General features: G+C 39.9%; 1 protein-coding gene across 1 annotated transcript in view; it reads left to right on the top strand.

Annotated features, from left to right (window-relative positions):
- LOC143805562 (ras-like protein family member 11A-like) overlaps positions 1 to 10690 on the top strand; it is a 56171-nt gene extending 45481 nt beyond the window's left edge. Inside the window, exon 4 of the mRNA XM_077285055.1 lies at positions 3957 to 10690. Coding sequence (XP_077141170.1) covers positions 3957 to 4424 — 468 coding nt within the window. The 3' untranslated portion in view covers positions 4425 to 10690. The remainder of the gene's footprint in view (positions 1 to 3956) is intronic.
- The last annotated feature ends 9026 nt before the right edge of the window (positions 10691 to 19716 follow it).

A 19716-nucleotide genomic window follows, 5' to 3' on the forward strand; every position in this document is an offset into this window, starting at 1 on the left:
GGCAAAGAGTAACTCCACCATGGGGAAAAATGTGTGGTGCCCACTATGAAGCATAGGGTGAAAGTTGTGATGGCATGGAGGTGCTTTGCTGGTGACATTATTGGTGATTTATTCCAAATTAAAGACAGCATAGCTACCACAGCATTCTGCAGCGTCATGCCATCCCATTTGGTTTGCACTTAGTGGAACCTGTAGTGCTGGCATCTCTGCCTTTTGCTTCCTTCGCCCGGCAGAGACACCGGCTTTCTCACCACCACGGCCCCCATCCAGCACTGTCTCCTCCCTCTGAGTTGGCAGCTGCGCGCACTGTACACAGATCCCTGGGCGTTGTGCTTGCAGCGCGTGTGCGCTTACCCTTTCTTTAAGAGGCTGTGCGCTTCCTCTTAAAGTGTCCACAGCCAAGTTCTGGAGGAAACTTACTATTTAAGGCATCTCCTCCAGCATGGAGATGGCTGAGCACCTGTGTATCTAACACGCTTGCTAGTTCTCCGGTCCCAGTACTCGTATCCAGTATACCATTCCTCTACTACTGTCCCTCCTGCCTATCAGCCGTGTTTGCCTACCTGTCTGTCAGCCGTGGCCACCTGCCTGTCTGTCAGTCATGGCCGCCTGCACTTGCCTACCAGTACCAGCCTGTGTGTCTGTCGTGCCAGCTACTATACCAGCCGTGCCTGTCAGTACTTGCCCAGTCCACCATCCCTGCCTCCAGTCCCTTGGGGGTCAGCTGCCATCCACTCGAGGTCAGTTGTGTTGTAGCACTCTTTTGTCTCTCCTCGGATTGCGGTATCGTTAGTCGCTGTGTATCCAAGGTCGGACTTGGTGAGGCACCTAGTTGCGCCCTCTCCGGGCTTTCCTTGGGCCACGGCACAGTGGGTCCACCACCCATCCAGTTACATAACCATTGTTTGTGTTGCAACACAACGACTCAAAATCACCTCAAGGCTGTATAAAGGCATGTGACCAAGAAGGAAAGTGACCAAGAGTGACAGGAACAAAGTTCTTCATCAGATAACATGGTCTCCACAATCACTCAAAATAATTGAGATTTTGAGGTGTATTGAACCGCAAAGTGAAGACAAAGAAGCCAAAAAGTGCTTAGCGCTTCTGGAAACTCCTTCAAGACAGAAAGCCATTCTAGGTGACTATGTAACAGAGCTGGTTTAGAGAATGCATAGGGGGAGTAAAACTTTTATCACTGTAAAAGAAGGGAACTATGAGGAATATAAGATTAAACACACCTTGGCTGGTCTCACACCTATGTCTTTTCTCCTTGTTTTCATATGTGTTTGTGGTTTTCCTGCCTTCTGTATGAATTTACAATGTGTCCCAACATTTCACTGGTACTGTATGAAGCAGCTAGCTCAGGTTGGGAAACCCAGCAGTTTGGCCAGCTTTTCTGATCTTTGCATAGTCCGTGTTCCACAAATGTGTGAAGTTGGCCTTGTACTTAAATTCTATTGTGTTGATATCCTCGTATGTGTATCCAGCTATATCAGATGCAAATATTAGGTCAGTAGTTATGCAGGGTAATGTTGGAGGATTGCGAGTGTATGACTGTGTATAAACACTAAAGGAACAATTACAAATCCCCCTGATGACTCTGCATTACATGATATAACCATTTTAATTCACATGATCTGCTTCCAAGACTTGACTTGGTTAACAAACACTGAGTCATAACGTCCAAGCTCATATATCACTACTTCATTTATGTTGCTTAAACAGGGCTTCAGGCCTTTTTCTACTGGATCTAAGGTTTAAAATGTAATCTCCAATCCAAACATGGAGTTTCCCATCTCCCTGAGGCTCACTCCTGATAAAAGGAAACCGTCAAACAGACTTGGGACATGGTGCAAGCTCATCCATCAATGTATTACTCAAAACCTCATGTATATTAATTGCACATTATTTAAACAGGAGCAGATGCAGCTGGACAGAAGAATGATAGCTGATCCTATGGCTGTGCTTTAGGCCATGTGCACACGTTCAGGATTTTTCGCGTTTTTTTGCGTTTTTTCGCTATAAAAACGTGATAAAAACGCGAAAAAAACGCTTACATATGCCTCCTATTATTTACAGTGTATTCCGCATTTTTTGTGCAAATGTTGCATTTTTTTCCGCGAAAAAATCACATCGCGGAAAAAAAAGCAACATGTTCATGTTCCTGCTGTCCTGGTATACAAACAAAGTGTATGGGATTTATAGACCTCTCATGCCCACTGTTCTTTTTTACTCAGTGTAAACTGACCTGCGATGCGGGTTTCAAATCCGCAACATGTCAATTTCTCTTGCAGGTACGCTGAGTTTTATGTGCGGGTTTTCCTGATTGAATTACATTACATGTGGAATTACATTACATGCGGACAAGGAGTGCATCTTTCCATGGTCACATTGGCGCTACTGTGACTTGATTGGGGGTGGGTTGTTATGACAGCCGGGGATACGCTGATGATTCCCGTGCCTGTCATTATGATACTCCTATGAACGCCAACTCGTGGCAAGCGATCAAACGATTGAAGCTTCAAGGCCCCTTAGTGGACTATTAAATCCAGTGAAAAGTAAAAAAGTTTTTAAAAATATGAAAAAATAAAAAAAAAAAAAACACAAAAGTTGAAATTACCCTCATTTTGACACGTTGAAAATAAAACAATTTAAAAATCAATACACATATTTGGTATCGCTGCATTTAGAAATGTCAGATCTATAAAATTATAAAATAAATAAATCTGATCGGTAATAGGCATAACGAAAACAAAATCAACACACCACAATTAAATTTTTATAGCTGCCGCAACATTGCATTGACAGGCAGTCAAAACATTGTGTCTACCTCAAAATGGTATCAATAAATACATTACCTCAGGGCACAAAACATAAGATCACAAGCAGCTCTATGTCCGGAAAAATGAAAATGTTATGGGTTTCAGAAAATGGTGACTAAAGCAGAAAAACATTTTCACATTTTTTTTACCACTTAAAAAGAAAAACTGTACATTTTGGTATAGCAAGCTTTTGAGACTTCTCAGGCCTCTTCATCAGAGACCTGAGTAGTCTCAAAAGCTTGCTATTTGTTACCATCTTTCCAGTTAGCCATTAAAAGGTATCAACCACTGAGGACTCTCAAATTGTAATATTTTTCACTCTACTGGCTAACACGGCACAAAGATATATTTTTTTCTACTCTGACAGTGATATTTAATGTGCGCAAACCATGGCGCATGCATTTGAGCAAACCGTGGTGCATGCATTTGCCCCCACCATGATGTGATAGTGGAGGGCACATGGGTTGCGAAGGGAACTTAAAGGTAGAGAAGAAAAAAGGTTTTAAAAATATAGAAAAATAAATAAATACATGTAAAAAAATTAAATCACTCATCTTTTCCCCTATTAAAAATAAAGAAATAATAATAAAACATTAGGTATCACTGCGTCCATAAAAGTATAAAAGTCCGATCTATCAAAATCTAAAATTAATTAAAAAAAGGCTGTAAAAACAAAGCCCAAAAAAACTATTGAGAAATTGCATTTTTTGCACAATTTCACCACAATTTTTTCCTTTTTTTCCTGTTTTACAATACACTGAATGGTAAAATGAATGGTGTAAATAAAAACTTCAACTGGTCCCATAAAAAAAACAAGTGCTCTATGTGGGCACAGAAAAAAAATTATGGCTTTTGGAAAAAGGGAAGGAAAAAACAAACGTTCAAAAACAGAAAATTGCCATGTTGGGAAGTGGTCAAGACAGTATTTACCTGCAGATTACCCTTGTGGCTTCAGGAAAATACTGTGTCCTTTAAGACAAAAAACATTATATATGGAAATGGGCTGGAAAAAATTACTTACGTTGAGAAAATTGAAAAAGCATGGCAGTCACCAGTAGCAAAGCACACATTGTATATGGAGGATAGGGCCCCATTTCTTCGTTTGCTAAATGTGTTTCCCTTTTGTTTTCACAGGAAGATGCAGACAGTATTTGTTGCCAGGAGCAGATCAACCGATCCATTTACTGGGCAGATGGCTTTGTTTTTGTGTTTTCAATCACAGACTACAATAGCTACCGAGTGATTAGACCCTTATATCAGCATTTACGGAAAATCCACCCAAACACCAAAATCCCTCTGCTTTTAGTAGGAAATAAAGCTGATCTCTTAAGGGCCCGGCAGGTAGAATCTGATGAAGGGGTCCAACTAGCCAATGAACTGACTGGCACATATGCTGAAGTATCTGCCAGAGAAAATTATGAAGGGGTATACGGAGCATTTTACCAGCTTTGCCAAGAGGTTGGTAAGATGATTTTCAGTTGTAATGGAGAAAAACGAAGAGGACTCCATCTTGTGCGTCCAAGGTCTCCCAACATGCAAGACCTGAAAAGACGTTTTAAGCAAGTATTATCCTCTAAGGTTAAGTCTACCACTACTGTCTGACCACTGCCAGGATTGCACGATGAACTATCACATATCAGATGTATTCATCAATTTAACTTTTTCACCTTAAAGATTATCTCTGCAAATTGTGCTGGATACAATTTGTGTCATTTTGCATTCATGGTTTACTTAAAAATTACTAAAATTATTTGTGTAATGATAAAAGCAACATGGTTTAGGCTAAATATGTGGCTATACTTAAAGAAGTTGTCCACTTTTTGGACAACTTCTCACATCCCTTGCTTGGCCCCCCAAAAAGTATAAAGCCTATACTCACCTCCCATGCTGACGCCATTCCCATGGTGTCGACAGTCACTCTCCCCAGGGCTCTTGTGCTGTATTGTGACAAATGACCCCAGCGCCCAATTAGCATCTCCATCACTGTCCCCACCTTGGACAAATCGATCATGAAGAGGAATTCCGGGATCAGCTGCAGCCCGGACTTCTTCATGATCAATTTGTTCAAAAGATGGGGACAGTGATGCCAGCACTGTTTGGGCATCGGGGTCACGTGCCACAACACCGCATGAGAGCCCCGGGGAGAGTGACTGCCGACAGCGTTATTATTTTATTGGGGCCAAACTTTTTGATCAAGAAAGGGTTGTCATAGTAGTGGACCACACCTTTAAAGGTTTTTCTCATCCTGTTGAACAGGAGCACACTACTCCTCTGCCCCCTTGGCTTCCTGTTTAACAGGGGCTGTGTGCTTCTGATTAATTTACAGTAAGGAATAAGCGGCATCATTGTATTGCTTACCTGACCTATGTGCCTGCAAAGCGGCAAACGGAGGTAGTTTTGCCTCGCCAGCATCAGAAGATTGTAGGTGTACTGAAGCTGGCTGGATCCAGTGATCTGATCACCTTTACAGCAGTGCTGACAAGCTCTATAGGAGATAGGTTTTAAAGAAACACTCATCCCTTCAAAGTTTTATCCTCTTAATGTATTGCCGTCATCATATTATATAGCACTGTGAACTTACAATTGCTCATTTTGCCTTTCTACCCAGATAATTCTTCTCTATTCTATTAGGTCTATGACATCACGTGATTAATAACTGACGAGCTGAATCCTTCTAAACTCTATGTGGAAGAAAACAGGAGGTCAATTTTCCATGCATGAGCTCGAAGTCACTGCAAAAGTCCCTGGCAGGTGGGGGAGGGAGCAGCTGGGTCAGGAGCTGAAGCGGGGAATGATAAATGCAGGTACAATACTTCCTGTTTCTATATAGAGCAGAGAAAAGAGAAGAATCAACTGGGTAGAAAGACAAAATGAGCAATTGTAAGTACACAGTGCTGTAGAATATGATGATTACAATATTAAGAGGTTAAAAACGTTGTTAGAAGCACTTCTTTAAGTGCTGCACTTCTTGCTTAGGACATTGGCCACCACTGATACACTGCAGCAGTGGCCAGTAACCTAGGCAAATACCAGTAAACAGTCATTATTCTTGTGCACGGAGCAGATTTTCAATAACAAGTAGATTGCAAACTTGATTGTTTTTACAAGCACTTCACAAATTTATTCCATGCAAGATTAAAATACAACCCCTTTAAACATACCTATTATATACACCTTGTTGAAGCAGCCATTTTATAGACTCCTATGTATTACATCAATTCACTTCTAGATCATGACATTGCTAGAGCAGACCATGTATAGAGCAGTTGTCTCCTGTGGATGACCCGATTCATTGATATGAATGAGAAATGGGTTGTATATGACCCCTGAAAATAGTTTAATAAGCAAGTTCTGTAAAATATTTGCTAATTTGCTAGAAGAATCGCAAAACATGAGTAGCAATGGAATTAAACTGAAAGGGAGAAGATACAGATTAGATATTGGAAAAATCTTTTTAACAGAGAGAGTGATCAATGAGTGGAACAGGCTGCCACGAAAGGTGGCAAGTTCTCCTTCAATTGAAGTCTTCAAACAGAGGCTGGACAGACATCTGTCTGAGATGGTTTAGTGAATCCTGCATTGAGCAGGGGTTGGACACGATGACCCTGGAGGTCCCTTCCAACTCTAATATTCTATGAATCAGTAGTCCCAACAGATTCAAAGATAGGCAAACACCGCAGAAGTGCCTTTCTGTGATATAACAGCCTATATTTGGCCAGCAGAAGACACAAGCCACTCTACTCCTTATTAAAAATGGCCATCTCCACTTCGTAAGGCTTCACTTCTTAACTTCACAGCATAATACCAATTCAATATAACTGTGGCAATGAGCCATATTTACAAGTACCATATTAATTTGTAGGGATTATTGATTCTTGGATTGTAATATGTAAGATTTACCGTAGCTAAAGAAATTACAATTAGAAATAATTTTTTCTTACGGTACATTGTTACCAGATATCCCTCTCTACAGGTCACCTTTTTCATGTTCATGTACTCGGACATGTCTGGTAGGAAATAAGAACTGCCACAGACATTACCGATCAAAAGAAATTGTATCAGTCACCAACTATTCTTACACATAGCTAATACTAAATGACAATGTGTTACTTTCATACTCTATTCACAAATGTTGTGTCACTGTCATACTCTATTCACTTTATGATCACCGACTATGCTGGTAATTAAGGTCTATTCTGTAACACTTACATAAACGTCTATGGGGTAGACGTAAACCAGAACGTGTCCATACGTCATACGTCTGCAGTATTCATATTTTGTCATTTCAAATGTACTGTAAATGCCTAATTGAATCAGCAACTGGGATATGACCAAAATAGGATATTCAGACTTTCTCATGCTCTTTATATGAATTTTATTGGGAAATTCTTTATTTTTCCATTTTGTGATATTAACTATTGCTTTTAAGTTAGAATAGCTCTGTGTTTAGGGCACTTGGTGGAGCATGGTAAAGCTGTGTGCGGATGTCATAAAATAACACCTGCTAACCATAATATAAGTCTATACAACTTCCAAATTGGCCACAGATATAATAGGGCACCCACAAACTTTTATGGGATCTTCTCCTGATTTCTCCCCGGTGTCCACCCTTCCTCCAGTTTTATGGAGGGAGGCATCTGGAGACTTCCTCTGTCAAATCCGCTAAACAATTTGTGACATTTTTGATCAGATGCCTTATTATGGGGCCAATCTTCCCAAGAAGCAGTGCTTATATGGTGGGGATATCTCCGAAATATGGTGCCATAATGAGCAACATCAGTTTAACGGCGATATTACGTTACCTGGACCGGCTTGCAGTAATGAAGAATCCTCTCTGGTATAAAGTTAAGGTTTTTATTCACACTTCGGTGCTGGACTGGCAACTTTTTCAAGGTAAAAAACCAACTGCTTTTGATTTCTACCTTGAAAAAGGCACCAGTCCAGCACCGAAATGCGTTGGGCTGGATAAAAACTGTAATTGTATACCACTGAGGATTCTTCATTTCCACAAGCGCAGCCCAGGTACCGTGATATAAAATGAATTGCTATCTGGAAGAATTTGCATTTGATGAATCTGTCTAAAACATCTGGATAAGCAAAGTTGTTGAAGAAAAATTATAAAATTAAAAAAAAACTTTAAAAAAAGACAACTTAAAAGTTGGCACAAAGTGTATAGAGAATAAGGCACAAATACCACAGCCACTAAACAGGAGCAAATTACTCCAGAAAACTGAAAAAACAGCAATGATGAATTGGGGCCACTGTTTTTACGATAAGCAACGTTTCCATTGTGTTGGTTCCATATGAATAATTAGACTGTGTTTCTCTAAATATACTTTGTCTATGACGTCTTGAAGACATCCCTTGTACAATAATGAGAAAAACTAACTATACACTCTTTGAATTCTATGGTTTCACATATTAGGACATAATAAAAAAAATCTGGTCCTTAGAAGGCCATAAAAATAGGTACAACCTCAGTTGAACAACACAAGACAAATTACAATGGGCCTTTATTTATTTAACAAAACAAGGCAAAAATGCAGAAGCAGAGTGTGAAAATATAAGTACATCCTATGGATCCATAGCTCGTAGAACCCTTAGCAGCAATAATCATTTTCTATATGACTATCAGTCTCTCACATCATAAGGCTCCCCTTTCTCCGATATTGCCTAAGCTCTTTGAGGTTTATGGCAATTCATTGTACACAGCACACTTAAGATCCCACTACAGCATTATTAGTGGGTTAATATCTGGGCTTTAAAGGTTGTTAAGTCCAAGCCTGCTGACACTCTGTGTGACTCCAGACTTATGAACCCCCCCAGCACACGCACTGTGCGGGGATTCGCCGGTTACTGAGCTGAGACCGGAGGATATGTGTTATATATACTCCTGGCCAGAGGCCGTGCCCTTTAGTCAGTCATGCCCACTAGACATGCATGTGACTAGACAGAGCGCTGCCGCAGCTCACTGCAAGTGTATTGTCAAACCCGCGCCCACTGACCAGGGGTATGTATAACTCATATAACATACTCTCTGGTCTCGGCTCAGAAACTGGTGAATTCCCACAGCGCACAGTGTGTGAATTGGTGGATTTATAAGTCAGAGTGCCTGCAGACTTATCGATTTGGACCCGTCAGCCTCTTTAACTGGGCCAGTGCAACACCTTAATTCTTTTCTTTTTCATTTTTCATCCATTGTAATGTAGATTTGTTGGTTTTAGTGGGATCATCGTCCTGGTGCATGATCCAGTTTCGGCCAAGCTTTGTCTTTTGGATAGATGGTCTCACGTTTCACTCTACAATACTTTGGGATAGAGAGGAGTTCTTGGTCTACTCAGTGACTGCAAGGTCCTGTGGCCAGGGGCGGGCAGGGCTGTGGGTGAGGAGGACTTGTTTCTCCCGGATTGGTCCCCAGGTAGATGTCTGCTGCCTGAGAAAATTGGCTACCATCTAGACTGCTGTAATTATTTAAAAGTGCCTCAAAACCACCACAATAGTCCAGGTTGCCTGCCTTGGCTAAGTGCCTGAGGTTTTGATGCCAACAAGCGTCAGGATGTTCAGTTCTCCAGCCGCAGCACATAGGATGTTGTGACTCTAGGTTATGTTGGAACATCCTGTGCAAAGCACTCTGATGTTTGTTTGGTTGCCTGAGAAGCACTGGCTTGCCTTGCACCTTGGTACCAAAGCCCTTCATATCACCCATAGTTCTCCTGGCTTCTCCCCGGTTCCCACTCTTTTGCCTGAGTTGCCATTGTGCCACTCCTATGTGCCATGTAAGTATGAAAAGTATGAATTTGTGCTTATGTATGTGTATATATAAATATGTGTATGTTTTTATGTATGTGCAGTGTGTGGAAAAGCAAGCCTGTGTGTGTACAGTATGTCCAGAAGTGTGCCTCTGTGTAATAGCCTGTATACTTGTGTAAATGTAAATATGCCTATGTCTGTGTGCATGTAAATATAACTATGTGCAGATATAAGTATTCTTATGTTTCTCTATATAAAAAATGTATGTTTAAATATGTTGATATATGCAAATATGTAAATAGGAAACATTTGTTACATGTAAATTTACTGTACAAAGACATCTATGCATGACCTATGTATGTATGTGTGTGTGTGTGTGTGTAAATCCGCCTGTCTATGTGGGTATATAGACACCTATGTATGACTTATGTATACATGTGTGTGTAAATTCACCTATGTATGTGTGTATGTGAATATGCCTCTATGTGTCTATACGTAGATCTGCCTATGTATCAGTATGTAAATACATCTATGTACTGAATGTGTCTATATAAATATGCCTATATATGTGTGTCTGGAAATATGTATCGATGAAATTATGACTCTGTATGCCTACATGTGCCTGTGCGTGCACATACACTATGTGTGAAAGGTTGCCTATGTTCTCACAAGGTGAGCCACTGTGTGTGTATATAAAGGAGTATGTACATTATCATGTAAGTAAAAGTTTAAAAGGTAAAATCTGTAGCTGAGACTAGATTTGCATCATGTTTTCATATATATTGACTTTTACAGCAAAAAAGTGGATGTACTGTAACTATCTTAATTATATAATGTTTTTACTGGATTTTTTAAAGTTATTTTATTTTTTTTTACAATGAGAATGGGTCTGTTTTTCCTCTAACAAAAGAAAAAGTAGAATGTACAGTGGAATCATTTACATTTCGATATTTTCACAATTTTTGTGAAAGCAATCCTGTTAGAGGAATTCGCAAGTGTATTTACTCTGGGTTTATTTCCAGGTATGTTTTGTTGTTAGATCTGCTATCTTGTCTATGTGGTAAGCTTGGTTCTGGTACTGTGTATAAGCTTTGTTTTGTTACTGTGTATAAGCTTAGTTCCGGTACTGTGTATAAGCTTTGTTTTGTTACTGTGTATAAGCTTGGTTCTGGTACTGTGTATAAGCTTTGTTTTGTTACTGTGTATAAGCTTAGTTCTGGTACTGTGTATAAGCTTTGTTTTGTTACTGTGTATAAGCTTGGTTCTGGTACTGTGTATAAGCTTTGTTTTGTTACTGTGTATAAGCTTGGTTCTGATACTGTGTATAAGCTTTGTTTTGTTACTGTGTATAAGCTTTGTTTTGTTACTGTGTATAAGCTTGGTTCTGGTACTGTGTATAAGCTTTGTTTTGTTACTGTGTATAAGCTTGGTTCTGGTACTGTGTATAAGCTTTGTTTTGTTACTGTGTATAAGCTTGGTTCTGATACTGTGTATAAGCTTTGTTTTGTTACTGTGTATAAGCTTGGTTCTGGTACTGTGTATAAGCTTTGTTTTGTTACTGTGTATAAGCTTGGTTTTGGTACTGTGTATAAGCTTTGTTTTGTTACTGTGTATAAGCTTGGTTCTGGTACTGTGTATAAGCTTTGTTTTGTTACTGTGTATAAGCTTGGTTCCGGTACTGTGTATAAGCTTTGTTTTGTTACTGTGTATAAGCTTGGTTCTGGTACTGTGTATAAGCTTTGTTTTGTTACTGTGTATAAGCTTGGTTCTGGTACTGTGTATAAGCTTTGTTTTGTTACTGTGTATAAGCTTGGTTCTGGTACTGTGTATAAGCTTTGTTTTGTTACTGTGTATAAGCTTGGTTCCGGTACTGTGTATAAGCTTTGTTTTGTTACTGTGTATAAGCTTGGTTCTGGTACTGTGTATAAGCTTTGTTTTGTTACTGTGTATAAGCTTGGTTCTGATACTGTGTATAAGCTTTGTTTTGTTACTGTGTATAAGCTTGGTTCTGGTACTGTGTATAAGCTTTGTTTTGTTACTGTGTATAAGCTTGGTTCTGATACTGTGTATAAGCTTTGTTTTGTTACTGTGTATAAGCTTGGTTCTGGTACTGTGTATAAGCTTTGTTTTGTTACTGTGTATAAGCTTGGTTCTGGTACTGTGTATAAGCTTTGTTTTGTTACTGTGTATAAGCTTGGTTCTGATACTGTGTATAAGCTTTGTTTTGTTACTGTGTATAAGCTTGGTTCTGGTACTGTGTATAAGCTTTGTTTTGTTACTGTGTATAAGCTTGGTTCTGGTACTGTGTATAAGCTTTGTTTTGTTACTGTGTATAAGCTTGGTTCTGGTACTGTGTATAAGCTTTGTTTTGTTACTGTGTAAGCTTGGTTCTGATACTGTGTATAAGCTTTGTTTTGTTACTGTGTATAAGCTTGGTTCTGGTACTGTGTATAAGCTTTGTTTTGTTACTGTGTATAAGCTTGGTTCTGGTACTGTGTATAAGCTTTGTTTTGTTACTGTGTATAAGCTTGGTTCTGATACTGTGTATAAGCTTTGTTTTGTTACTGTGTATAAGCTTGGTTCTGGTACTGTGTATAAGCTTTGTTTTGTTACTGTGTATAAGCTTAGTTCCGGTACTGTGTATAAGCTTTGTTTTGTTACTGTGTATAAGCTTGGTTCTGGTACTGTGTATAAGCTTTGTTTTGTTACTGTGTATAAGCTTGGTTCTGATACTGTGTATAAGCTTTGTTTTGTTACTGTGTATAAGCTTGGTTCTGATACTGTGTATAAGCTTTGTTTTGTTACTGTGTATAAGCTTGGTTCTGGTACTGTGTATAAGCTTTGTTTTGTTACTGTGTATAAGCTTGGTTCTGGTACTGTGTATAAGCTTTGTTTTGTTACTGTGTATAAGCTTGGTTCTGGTACTGTGTATAAGCTTTGTTTTGTTACTGTGTATAAGCTTGGTTCTGGTACTGTGTATAAGCTTTGTTTTGTTACTGTGTATAAGCTTGGTTCTGATACTGTGTATAAGCTTTGTTTTGTTACTGTGTATAAGCTTGGTTCTGGTACTGTGTATAAGCTTTGTTTTGTTACTGTGTATAAGCTTAGTTCCGGTACTGTGTATAAGCTTTGTTTTGTTACTGTGTATAAGCTTGGTTCTGGTACTGTGTATAAGCTTTGTTTTGTTACTGTGTATAAGCTTGGTTCTGATACTGTGTATAAGCTTTGTTTTGTTACTGTGTATAAGCTTGGTTCTGATACTGTGTATAAGCTTTGTTTTGTTACTGTGTATAAGCTTGGTTCTGGTACTGTGTATAAGCTTTGTTTTGTTACTGTGTATAAGCTTGGTTCTGGTACTGTGTATAAGCTTTGTTTTGTTACTGTGTATAAGCTTGGTTCTGATACTGTGTATAAGCTTTGTTTTGTTACTGTGTATAAGCTTGGTTCTGGTACTGTGTATAAGCTTTGTTTTGTTACTGTGTATAAGCTTAGTTCCGGTACTGTGTATAAGCTTTGTTTTGTTACTGTGTATAAGCTTGGTTCGGGTACTGTGTATAAGCTTTGTTTTGTTACTGTGTATAAGCTTGGTTCTGATACTGTGTATAAGCTTTGTTTTGTTACTGTGTATAAGCTTGGTTCTGATACTGTGTATAAGCTTTGTTTTGTTACTGTGTATAAGCTTGGTTCTGGTACTGTGTATAAGCTTTGTTTTGTTACTGTGTATAAGCTTGGTTCTGGTACTGTGTATAAGCTTTGTTTTGTTACTGTGTATAAGCTTGGTTCTGGTACTGTGTATAAGCTTTGTTTTGTTACTGTATATAAGCTTGGTTCTGGTACTTTGTATACACTTGGTTCTATTACAGTATCTAAGCTTAGTTCTGTTATGGTATCCAATACATATGCTTGGTTCTTGGTTCTGCTGCGATGTCTAAACTTAGTTTTTTGCTCTATAATGATATATATGTAGTGAGCTAGGCTCTTGGTCCTGTCATGGTATCCAAGTTAGGTTCTGTAGCAATATTTGTGTGGTAAGGTTGGTTCTGTAATGGTATCTATGGAGTAAGCTTGGTTTTTCACCCATATCTACAGTATATAATAAGCTTGGTTCTGATAAGGTATGTATGAAGCAGTAGACTACATTCTTGTATTCATGTTAAAGATGGTCACAGTTGGATAAAAAGAGCAAATAAAATCCATTTGATCTGTTTGAATTCTGTCTGAACCCCTTTTTTCAGAGACTCAGAGAGAACTCCCAATGGAACAGCTGAAATGCTTCATGGATGGACCATGACAGTTTTATCAATTATCCTGAAATGCAAATGATTGGTTAATTTGGAAATTAAAGGCATACCACCAGCCATGTTTATTACCGACAAATGGATATAATCCTGTCTTTATGTGGTAGGGGGAGAAGAAAGGTCAAAACGGGATCTTCATCTTGTACATTTGTGGCATATTCACAATATATTCCATAAATGTATTGTGTAATGGAAGTCAGTGGGACCAGCATTTATCTTCAGATCAGAGCCCATCACACAGCTGTCAGTGGTGAAATTTTCAGAATTTTTGTACAAATGAATGGAAATCTGACCACTTCTCCATTGACAGTGGCGTGAATCAGGGTAAAGTTCTGAACATTCTGGTCGGATGTGAAATTACTACACATCTATGTCATATCCTGTGATTACCCCTTGAAGGATGGGCCACTACTGATGGGTCAGTGTCCCCCATGCTAAGTTTTTCCAGATAGCTGCTGCTTTGGCTACCAAACCTGCCCATATAATCATTCCTCCACCAATGTGCTTGACAGCATGAGATGTTTGTGCTGATGCACTATGAATGTTTTTTGCAAAACGTGGTGCAGGGTATTATAGCCAATCATCTCCACTTTGATTTCTTATTCCGAATGAACATTGTTCCGGAAGTCTTGTAGTTTGTTTAGATGTAACATCAAAAACTTTAGCAGCGCTTCAATGTGTGTGTGTGTTTTTTTTTTTTTAGAAAGAGGCGTTCTCTTACCAGCCATTGCAAATAAGCCCTGATTGTTCAATCTTTTTCTAATTGTACTGTCATGAACTTGAATATTAATAGGCTGAGACCTTTAGAGTCTAAGCTTTAGCTCTTGCATTTTCTTTTGCAATTCCTCTGAGCAATGCAAACTAACCTTGATGTGTATTTTCTGGGATGTTCACTCTTGGGACGATTGTCAACTGTCTTGAACGTTTGACATGTGAAAAAAAATTTTCAGTGGAGAATGTTTGACCTCAAATTGTTTGGCAATGGCCTTACAGCCCTTCCCATATAAATTGGTAGCAACAAAAGCCTCTCAAAGATCATTGCTGATGTATTTCTTCCTTGTCATTGTGTTAACACACTCCTGAATGCTCAGACCAGCAAAGTGCTTTGCTGCTTTTATAGAGGTGGTTCTACTTACTGAGAAACAATTAATCAAGGACAATTGACTAGTATCCCCTGGCTGCAAATATCTCTCAATTCTTATGGAAACAGTTTAGGTGTACTTACTATTTCATTAACTGCTTCAGCACGTTGGCCTCCTTTTTGTTAAATAATGACATAGTGCAATTTGTCATGTATGAATGTTTATCTGACCTCACATTTTACCTGATTTTAAGACTTTCTAACCAACAGATGTTTTTTCCTATTATGTCTGTGATGCATAAAAGTATAGAATTCAAATAGGATGTCCTTAGCTTTTCTCATCATTGTATATAATGAAGGCATTTTACAAGCTTACAATGTTTTGTTAATCTTCCTTGAAGTATAGGCTGCCAATTCAGTGGGTTTCCTATAGACCTGATTAATTTGCTGGCTCCTCGTCCACATCCTATGGTGCCTTCTTGTAAATGTGTGATACATACACTGTATGTGCCTCTAGTATGTAAAAGTGTTAAATGGATATTAAGAGGCACTGATTTCATATTAAATTTGTGAATTCTGGTACTCTACTTTATAAGTAGTAGACTCAAGCCTCCTGGCAGAGGTTAAAGAAGCCGATAATTAAATGGAACTGCGTTTCACCTTTTGCAAGATGCTAGTGGATAGATCACTTTAATAGTGGGAATCTTTCTTAGAACTTAAAGTATTGTATGGTAGAGTCATTCTACAGAAATTAACAGTGCCAGAGATGTGATGTCTCTTTCTATTTGTGATTGTTATTACTCATTTCCTTTATAATAAAAAATATACCGTATACACTTTAAGTAGTCAGTACATTTTGTTATTTTATTGTCAACCAGAGTGCTGTGTGATCAATGATAAATCATTATTAGTCAAGTGTAAAGAACGCTAATCATAGAACATTTAAAGTGAATCTATCACCTCCTGCAAAACTTAATTAGGGGAAAAGGGGATGAAAAACATTTTTCAACTATTTAGCCATAGGAACAGTAAAACATTTGGTAACTTATTTAATAAAAACTGGCCCTTTAAGCGAGGGAGCCTGAAGTCAACTGCCTTAAGAGCTTTGTGAGACTTCCTGTGACTCTAGTCACTACTCACAGACAGACTGAGGCAGAAAAGTCAGACGTTTTAGGTTCAATACCAAGAGAGCACGTGGATACCAAAGAGAAAAGGCAAAGGCGTAAGTCAGATCACAGCCCAGGGTCAATAACAAGAGATAGTGGATCAAGGCCAAAGGACAAAACAAAGGAATAGTCAGAACATGGTCTAAATGATCAGGACTAAGGCCATGTGCACACGTTGCGGATTTCTTGCAGAAATTTCCTGAAGAAAACCGGAAATTTTCTGCAAGAAATCCGCATTTTTTTTTTGCGTTTTTTTTTCCGTTTTTTTCGCGTTTTTTTTAGCATTCTGCAAGCGTAATTAGCTTGCAGAATGCTAAAGTTTTCCAAGCGATCTGTAGCATCGCTTGGAAAACTGACTGACAAGTTGGTCACACTTGTCAAACATACTGTTTGACAAGTGTGACCAACTTTTTACTATAGATGCAGCTTATGCAGCATCTATAGTAAAAGATAGAATGTTTAAAAATAATAAAAAAAATAAAAAAATGCTTATACTCACCCAGACATCTCATCAGCGGCGTCCGTTCGTCTTCCTATAGCTGGTGTGTGCGCACAGGGCCTTCCGTGACGTCACGGTCACGTGAGCGGTCACATGACCGCTCACGACCAATCACAGGACAGTGACGTCATCGGCAAGGTCCTTCGCCGCACATCAGCTACAGGAACCGAACGGCAGCGTGCAGCGGTGAGGCGGGAACACTGCGCGGGACATCGAGGGTGAGTATAGGACTATTTTTTATTTTATTCCTTATTTTTTGACCAGTTATATGGTGCCCAGTGCGTGGAGGAGAGTCTCCTCTCCTCCACCCTGGGTACCAACCGCACATAATCTGCTTACTTCCCGCATGGTGTGCACAGCCCCGTGCGGGAAGTAAGCAGATCAATGGACTCCTAGGTGTGCGGAATCCCTGCAATTCCACATTTTTAATGAACATGTTGCTTTTTTTTCCGCTATGCGATTTTTTCGCGGAAAAAATCGCAACATTTGCACAAAAAATGCGGAATACCTTGTAAATAATAGGAGGCATATGTTAGCGTTTTTTTCGCGTTTTTATCACGTTTTTATAGCGAAAAAACGCGAAAAAAACGCTAAAAATCCTGAACGTGTGCACATGGCCCAAGAGCAACAGAATCAGGTTAACACTCACCAGGAAACACAAACTACGCCTGGGAGGGGATCAGGGGCAGACAGCTCAGTTAAATAGCTTGGGCAATCTCCAGAACGCAGAACACCTGGAGAAAGTCCCGCACCTCCCAGTCACAGATTGGACAGCGGAGCTGTCAACCAAAGCGCTGACAGCTCAAAACAACAATCACAGGATTGGACAGCCAGGCTGTTAATCAAAACACTGACAACTTAGGGTACCTTCACACGAAGCGACGCTGCAGCGATAGCGACAACGATACCAATCGCTGCAGCGTCGCTGTTTGATCGCTGGAGAGCTGTCACACAGACCGCTCTCCAGCGACCAACGATGCCGAGGTCCCCGGGTAACCAGGGTAAACATCGGGTTGCTAAGCGCAGGGCCGCGCTTAGTAACCCGATGTTTATCCTGGTTACCAGCGTAAAAGTAAGAAAAAACAAACAGCACATACTTACATGCGTCCCCCAGCGTCTGCTTCCTGACACTGACTGAGCTCCGGCCCTAACAGTGTGCTTTCACTTTCACTTTAGGACCGGCGCTCAGTCAGTGTCAGGAAGCGGACGCTGGGGGACGCATGTAAGTATGTGCTGTTTGTTTTTTTTGCTTTTACGCTGGTAACCAGGGTAAACATCGGGTTACTAAGCGCGGCCCTGCGCTTGGTAACCCGATGTTTACCCTGGTTACCAGTGTAAAACATCGCTGGTATCGTTGCTTTTGCTTTCAAACACAACGATACACAGCGATCGGACGACCAAATAAAGTTCTGGACTTTATTCAGCGACCAGCGACATCACAGCAGGATCCTGATCGCTGCTGCGTGTCAAACGAAACGATATCGCTAGCCAGGACACTGCAACGTCACGGATCGCTAGCGATGTCGTTTCGTGTGAAGGTACCTTTAGCATGAGCCAGTTTCCAAAGAACAGCATAGCAATCATTCACTGAGTGGAGGAATCATGACAATTCCTGCCTCTGAGCTGTAAAATGCCAGGGGGATCTGTGCTGCTTCGCACAGAATGTATTGATATACGAAGTCATATCAGATGGATTTCTGTGCACTTTGGAGCAGCAGGAGAAAGGCCATGTGCACACATTCAGTATTTTTCGCGTTTTTTTCGCGTTTTTTCGCTATAAAAACGTGATAAAAACGCGAAAAAAACGCTTACATATGCCTCCTATTATTTTAAGTGTATTCCGCATTTTTTGTGCAAATGTAGCCTTTTTTTCCGCGAAAAAATCGCATCGCGGAAAAAAAAGCAACATGTTCATTAAAATGCGGAATTGCAGGGGATTCCGCACACCTAGGGGTCCATTGATCTGCTTACTTCCCGCACGGGGCTGTGCCCAGGATGCGGGAAGTAAGCAGATTATGTGCGGTTGGTACCCAGGGTGGAGGAGAGGAGACTCTCCTCCACGCACTGGGCACCATATAAGTGGTCAAAAAAATAAGAATTAAAATAAAAAACAGTCCTATACTCACCCTCGATGTCTTCCCGCCTCCACTGCACGCTGCCGTTCGGTTCCTGTAGCTGATGTGCGGCGAAAGACCTGCCGATGACGTCACTGTCCTGTGATTGGTCGTGAGCGGTCATGTGACCGCTCACATGACCGTGACGTCACGGAAGGTCCTGTGCGCACAGACCAGCTATAGGAAGGGGAGCCGGACGCCGCTGCGGAGATGTCTGGGTGAGTATAAGCATTTTTTTATTTTTTTTATTATTTTTAAACATTCTATCTTTTACTATAGATGCTGCATAAGCTGCATCTATAGTAAAAAGTTGGTCACACTTGTCAAACGCTATGTTTGACAAGTGTGACCAACCTGTCAGTCAGTTTTCCAAGCGATGCTACAGATCGCTTGGAAAACTTTAGCATTCTGCAAGCTAATTACGCTTGCAGAATGCTAAAAAAACGCGAAAAAAACGGAAAAAAAACGCAAAAAAAAAAATGCGGATTTCTTGCAGAAAATTTCCGGTTTTCTTCAGGAAATTTCTGCAAGAAATCCTGAACGTGTGCACATACCCAAAGAGAGGACTAAAAGAAACAGTTACAAAGGTAAACCTGTTAAACCAGTCCCAAAGATAACTCTTTACAAATGGCTATTTCCTCTTACATTAGATTAACCTTAGAAGCAACCTTGCTCTCCCTTTGAAGTATAACCTCTTAGAAGCAGCTATGTTTTACTCTTGTAAATTAACCATTTAGAAGCAGCTGTACCCTCCCTATTTATCTAGGCTCTATAATACACAGGGAAATCTTATTACACAGAGATAAATAACAGTATTCTGCCTATTGTAAAATTTAGGGTCTTCATCAGGGCTGAGGAAAATGTTGCCTGTTCAGTTGATTCCACAGCCTGTTGGGATGCATTGTTGAATTAATCTACTACATTTGTACTTAATTTTAGGGAAATTCATATGAAAAACAGGTGACTTGATTGTCCCAATAGTGTTT

Source organism: Ranitomeya variabilis, chromosome 2 (assembly GCF_051348905.1).
Source record: "Ranitomeya variabilis isolate aRanVar5 chromosome 2, aRanVar5.hap1, whole genome shotgun sequence".
In the NCBI taxonomy this organism is placed as follows: Eukaryota; Metazoa; Chordata; class Amphibia; order Anura; family Dendrobatidae; genus Ranitomeya; species Ranitomeya variabilis.